This window comes from Daktulosphaira vitifoliae, unplaced genomic scaffold, assembly GCF_025091365.1.
Source record: "Daktulosphaira vitifoliae isolate Bord-2020 unplaced genomic scaffold, ASM2509136v1 Scaffold_5, whole genome shotgun sequence".
Lineage (NCBI taxonomy): Eukaryota > Metazoa > Arthropoda > Insecta > Hemiptera > Phylloxeridae > Daktulosphaira > Daktulosphaira vitifoliae.
In genome coordinates this window covers 7,684,465-7,691,330 of record NW_026099576.1, presented here as the reverse complement: position 1 = coordinate 7,691,330, position 6,866 = coordinate 7,684,465, and the positions used below count along the sequence as shown (strand labels likewise).

At 26.4% G+C, this 6,866-nt stretch overlaps 1 protein-coding gene across 1 annotated transcript; it reads right to left on the bottom strand.

Moving 5' to 3' along the window:
* Nucleotides 1-717: 717 nt before the first annotated feature.
* On the bottom strand, nt 718-2,587 carry LOC126907522 (uncharacterized). The gene is made up of 2 exons (XM_050688877.1): nt 1,130-2,587; nt 718-1,068 (listed from the first exon to the last, which is right to left on the bottom strand). Exons 1-2 carry the CDS (start codon nt 2,526-2,528, stop codon nt 824-826), a joined length of 1,644 nt encoding a protein of 547 aa, XP_050544834.1. The 5' UTR covers nt 2,529-2,587; the 3' UTR covers nt 718-823.
* Nucleotides 2,588-6,866: the final 4,279 nt, after the last annotated feature.

Below are 6,866 nucleotides of genomic sequence, written 5' to 3'. Positions count from 1 at the left end.
CGTGCGGCTCAGCGGGCCCAGAAAGTCTGAATTGCCTGGCGGGACTCATGCCCAATCTGGGAGGGCCGAGAGAGATGCGGCGCAGACTTTAAGTCAGCGTCGTACACTCGCTGTCGATTTGCTTGCCGAGGAACGCGCCGCCGGGCATGAGCTCCGCCGAGAACGCAACCGGTCTCTCGAACCCGAGGACCGGCTATCTATTAAGGCCCTACACATTGGCGTTAGTTTAAATTTGTACACTAATAAAACTTTAACATACAGTTAACTGTGTTTTAAAAAGTTTTAAAAAAGGAATACCTGTTTTGGTGATTTTGCATATTCATAATTTATGTTATACATGTTCAAATGATATCATAATTTTATATACTAATATTATAAATAATAGCACAAAATTACACGCTAACATTTTTTATCTTGAGGAAAAAATTGTAAAGCTTAGAAATGTATAATATTAAATATAATTATACCCGCGTCTAACCGATTTAGTTTTCTAGTTAATATTTTTAAATGGTACACAAAATAGTGGACCAAAAATTGTAATTGATCAGTAATTTTTCTAATGAAATAATATTTTATTTTATAAGTTAGCTAAATATGCTTGCCAAGTTGCTATTTGATAAATTAAAATTGACACTCTTTTAATGTATAAGTTTAATAATATTATAAGTATTATTATTATTTTAATGCAAATTAAATTTTCAACTTGTTAAATTTGTTATCCATTATTTATATTTATAGAAACTATTTATACATTATTAAATTTTATTGAAAATGAAATTTTCAATTTTTTGCATGCTTTATTGATTTTTTTTAATAATAATAACTAACTATACATTAAATAATCAACCATGTAACATGGGCTATATTTTGATGAATCCGTTGTTTCAATTTCTAATTTAGTCTCATTACTATCAATACTTGTTTCGTTTTGAATACTAGATAGGGATGTTTCAATTTTTACAAATCCAAGATCTGCAAACTGAACATCATTTACCAAGTCATCTTCAATTTCTTCCAAATCATATGTTCTATTTAAAGTTTTATATAATTCATCTTTGCATAAAATGTCTACACAAAAAAATACAAATAAATTGCAGGTAATATTAAATCATTATAGTTATAAACTTACCAACGACATCATCGGTTAAAACATCTTTTTTACGTGCATAATTGCCGCCCTTCATTTTTTTATGTAAACTATTTTGTGTAATAATCAAATTATTATGTTTTTTTAGTTGTGCAATATAGTTTTTCACTTGCATACTGTATTTAAAAACATTGTTGTAGTTACCATAGAAATTATCTTGTGTAATTGTAATAGTTGGTTCTATTTCATACCTAATACCTTTATTTATTAACGTATTTTTTAATGTTTCATGAATATTGAATATTATATTATAATTCCTATTTATAATTGGCCAATGATGAACTTTATTCAAAAAATGTTTTAATCTATTTACAATTTTGAAAACAAAATTGCAAGATAAGTCATTAAAAATATTTAGATCATTTATTTTATTCAGAGATTCTATTACCGTGAGGGCTAACGATGTAATATGCCGACAAATATTTTTATTGTAATAGCTTGCATTTAAATCAGAGGTTGAAAGACTTAAAATAATATTAGCAAATTTACCTAATAATACGAAAACAGGGTAAAAAAGAGATGTACTAACTAGTGTTTGAAATAAATATACATGACGATGATTAAAATTGAATTTTATAAATCGGAATACATCTGATAATGTAATATCACTACCGTCTGCACATTGTATATTTAATGGAGTAAAACGGAGAAGATCTAAGTAATCATTTTTTATGTCTGCTTTAATTTGTCTTCTTTGAGAACCATTCATGAAATTCTTTTCATTTTCAATAGATTGGTGGGTTAATAAATCATAATATATAACATTTTTTGGACTAAACAATTGTGTAAAGGAATCTGTACATAAGTCAGTATTTAATTCTTTCATGATTTTATTCCTAAGATCCTTTGTTACGAAAACCAATTTTTCTATATTTAGTTCACTATGTTCATCATTAATTTTTGGATAGTCTACAAATAGTGAAACAACTTCATCAGCACACCAAGTATTAATATATTTAGATAACTGATTGGAAATATGTTCATGAATCATCTGATATCCTTTCAGTAATTGTAATTTCTTATTTTCTTTTGTATTTTTAACAGATATTTTTCTACTAATTATACTGACTGATCCTGATACGTTATTTAAATACAAGTTCACTGCCATCAAATCTCTAGGTAAATAATCACATTTCAAATAATATAATTCTTGAATCATCAATAATACGATTTCACCGTGAGTCTGAATTGCTTCTCCGTATTTTTTTAAATCTTCTTCAGAAATTTTGTCTAGAGTTTCATTAATGTGTAACAAATATTGTTTGTTATGAGTGAAATAATTCAACATGTATCTTGAAAAATTACAATGACGTTCTTTGACGCATGTACTTACAGATAACAGGTTAAACAATATAAATGTTATAATAGTAAAGAAAATCATTTTTTAACAAATTTGTACAGAAACTCTAAAGAAATATAAAATTAAAATTTTATTAAGACTAAAACCTTATGTTATTTGAAAATAGAATTATATTACGTGTTTTTATATATATATCAAGGTCTTTCCAATTTTTATGTAAAAAAATCTTTTTTTTATTACAATATATACATTTGTATATAAATATATACATTTTTATGTATGATTTATTATTCCTTTTAATATTTTTAGAATAAGTTACATAATTAAAAATTAAATTAAATTGAAACTGAAAAAGACTAACATTCTACAATATTTAATAATACAATCTAAATGTGTGGTTTACTAAAGTGTACAGAAATTTTGCATAATGTTTTTCATATTTTACGTATGTTAGCTATAACCCATCAGGTTTTCACATTTTTAACAACTTTTATTCACTGAATATTTTGTATTACTTTTTTCTTTTTTTTATTCATTTTGTTATAATGATGCTTATGTTAAATAATTAAAATACTTAAAAAGCATTTTAACTTCGATGTAAAGATGAAGAGGTGTTAATATTAGCCACATTCTTAGCGATCCCTAGACCAATTTCTTCAACGATACGTCAAAATATCTTAATATGATAATTTTTTTTGAAAATCTGGCTCTTTACATGTTTACAGAAGTGGATTCAAAATAATAACTTGAAAGGTGACGAATTGGACCACGCAATGGATTGTAATGTCATTGTCCAGTGAGGTTTGTCTAGCGTATATTTACTATCAGTGTTTATGGCTTATTCACCCTTCTAAAAATAACCTTTTGTAATATTTCAAATAGAATACCGACAAGCGTTTTGAAATAACAATAATTATATAGAACTAAATATTTCTAATGCTTAACTTATATTCATTTAATGTTCAACATAACTTTTTCAATGGCAAAGGTAACATGGTTAAATTGTTTTATAATAACACTCCATTTGATAAAACAAAACATTTTGATGTTGATTTCATACTCGTCCATTTAGTATCTCAAGTAATAATAGTGTTTTAATCAAAACAGTTATAAAATTATAGATTGGCATATAGTATTTGTATTACAATAACAAATCTTATCCTCACGTTTACATTTAAATTTTTTTGAACTCACATTTACTTATGGTCTGTATTTACGATGACTACCAAGTAGTGTCAGAATAAATGGAAATAACTATTAACTTGACATTTTAGCTTCAACACCCCTTATTTATTTTTAAAACAACGCCTAGATTTGTATATCTGTATATTCGATTCAATTTAATTTAATGAAATTGAATTAATGGTTTTATTTAACATTATATTTTCATAAAATTACTAAAAAAAAAAAAACCCAGCACAGGGGGGTCGCGGCACAGTGGTGACGTGGCATAGTTGGATCAAGTAAATGATATCTGACAGTGATTAAAATCACTATCAAAAATAAACGCTTCGATGCAAATCTTTAGATAGTGTTTAATTTTAAAAAAATTGGTGTTTTATTCCAAAAGCTACTTGATCTGCTGGTTCCTTATTAATATCTCGATTAAGATAAAGTATGTCGAATGAAAAAGGGTTTATTAAAAAATATTATTTCTCATAAAAAAATTGTGTGGATCCATAAACTTTTCAATAAGTTATAGCATTATAAAGTTAAATATAATATAAATAATAAAATCGAGAATTTTCACACGAAAATAGCATTCGGTAGCCATTTTCGCCGTGAAGACAAGTCCAGAGGTCAAATTTTTTTTTTTCAAATTAAAGTATATTACATTAGCTTTAATTTAAGATATATATAAAAGTGTCAGACCTTCCGGAACATTTTCAAAAGTTAAGTTGAAAAAGTTAATTTTTTGTGAAAAAGTTGTCATTTTAAATCCCCCCCTGTGGGCAGATAAAGTGTCAGATTTACAAAAAAAATATACCAAATGATAAGTAAAGACATCAAGCATCTATATAAAAAAAAATTATATTGATATGTTCATTTTTGAAAAAGTTAGAGCATTATTAAGTTAAAAATATAAAAAAAAATTATTTTACAAAAATCGTAATTTTTTATTAACTTTGATGTCAACTTTCACCACGAAGACAAGTCCAGAGGTCAAATTTTTTTTTTTCAAATTAAAGTATATTACATAAGCTTTAATTTAAGATATATATAAAAGTGTCAGACCTTCCGGAACATTTTCAAAAGTTAAGTTGAAAAAGTTAATTTTTTGTGAAAAAGTTGTCATTTTAAATCCCCCCCTGTGGGCAGGTTAAGTGTCAGATTTACAAAAAAAATATACCAAATGATAGGTAAAGACATCAAGCATCTATATAAAAAAAAATTATATTGATATGTTTATTTTTGAAAAAGTTACGGCAGTTTTTAGTAAAAAAAATTGAATAAATTTCGAAAATTAGCGATTTTTAAATTTGTAATTTTTTCGGAGGTTTCCCCCATTTACGGGGAACGAGGGAATTTTTTTCAATTTTTGAGGGTTATGTCTTAGACTAGATACGATTTGTGATCTTCTGACGTATCGTTGAAAGAAATTCGTTTGGTGAGAGCTGAGAAAAAGTGGTTACAGGCACAAATAAATAAATAAATAAACACATCATAGTAAAAACAATTCCTTCTCAGCTTCGCATCGAATCTAAAACTCAATTTAATATTTTTTAACCTTGAAGGGATGAAAAATATCATGATTTTACTACATATTATTGTAGTGTTTTCTGAATCAAACAATATTTTCCTTACCAAAAATTAAAATTTTTCAATAGTTACTGAGTAAACGAGTGTCTTATCCTTTATGAATCACTCTGTATATCTTTTTATCATCCTCACAAAATGAACGGCCAAGTACTTTGAAATAAATTACATAACATTGTATTAAATCTTTTATACGTAATTGTTAAGCTATTAATAATTTAGTGATGCTAATACTAATAAAAAATTATATGACCTTAAACTGTCTAACTTAATGTGATTTCTTAAAAATTTTTATTAGGTAAATAATCTATCAAATACATGTTTTTAAATTTAAAAAAATTAGCGTGATAAATACATTTTTTTATTAAATTATCTTGGTTATTTTAAGATAGACAATTAAAAGTTCACATTTTAGACATTAGTGTTTAATTTGATAAGTTAGTCAGTTGCCCTTATCAATAAATTTGAAAAACTTTAACGAATTAAAAAACATTCAAAGTAAATCTTACTTTTCGTACTAACGCAGAATATATGAAAATATGGTCTTTGATATTAACATAGATGAGATAATACTTTATGGCGAAAATAAACCATTATTGTTCGGTCATGTCGAAGCAGGTTAGTGGTGTCGGTTTTCTTTTCCCCGTCAAGAGCGCGACCTGCCACAACTGGTTTTGCTTTTGGGGTAGTGTGTGGCGGAGGTCGCGAATGACGACACATGCGCACCGGCATGCCTTTAGTACTTACGTGTAGACTCTGTTATATTTATGTGGCTGTACTAATTGACACATAGTAACACTCGTCATCGTGATACGAGAAACCAGGTCAGATTATACATTTTGTGTTTTGTGTTTAAGTATTAATTTTTAAGAATATTTATGTTGTTATATTTTATTATATCTATTTTAAATGTACATACTAACCATGTGTGTTTGTATTGGATAATATCAAAGGGAGAAATAAACTAGTCTACAAAGCTTCATTTTTATTTTATTCTTTTTTTATTTAATTTAAAGGTATCTTTAGAGACGCAATTAAACTCGGCGAGTGTTTATTTCGCGTCATACAATTATGTTAGTTAGAAGCCTGGGAACCTATTAGGTTTTATGGGTTGTTCTAGCAAAATTTTAGTTGTTAATCTATAAATTAGATTAAAATGTAAGACATGTTGCTATTTGATTAAATAAAATTGACATTCTTTTAATGTATAAGTAAAATAAAATTTTGAGTATTTCAATTATTTTTCAATTTTTTGCATGCTTTATTGATTTTTTTTAATAATAATAACTAACTATACATTAAATAATCAACCATGTAACATGGGCTATATTTTGATGAATCCGTTGTTTCAATTTCTAATTTAGTCTCATTACTATCAATACTTGCTTCGTTTAGAATACTAGATAGGGATGTTTCAATTTTTACAAATCCAAGATCTACAAACTGAACATCATTTACCAAGGCATCTTCAATTTCGTCCAAATCATATGTTCTATTTAAAGTTTTATATAAATCATCTTTGCATAAATTTTCTACGTAAAAAAAAATAATTATGAAAATTATGAAATAAATATAAACTAACGTAAAATTAAAATGTAAAAATACTCACTAACAACCTCATCGGTTAAGTAATTTATCTGTTGTAAACTAGTGCTGTGTTTC

Bases quoted from the DNA above. Each gene is read 5' to 3' on its own strand.
- LOC126907522 (XM_050688877.1), bottom strand. From the start codon at position 2,528: ATGATTTTCTTTACTATTATAACATTTATATTGTTTAACCTGTTATCT. The intron at 1,069-1,129 runs GTAAGTTTATAA...TTTTTTGTGTAG, and splicing joins TTTAACCGATGATGTCGTTG to ACATTTTATGCAAAGATGAA.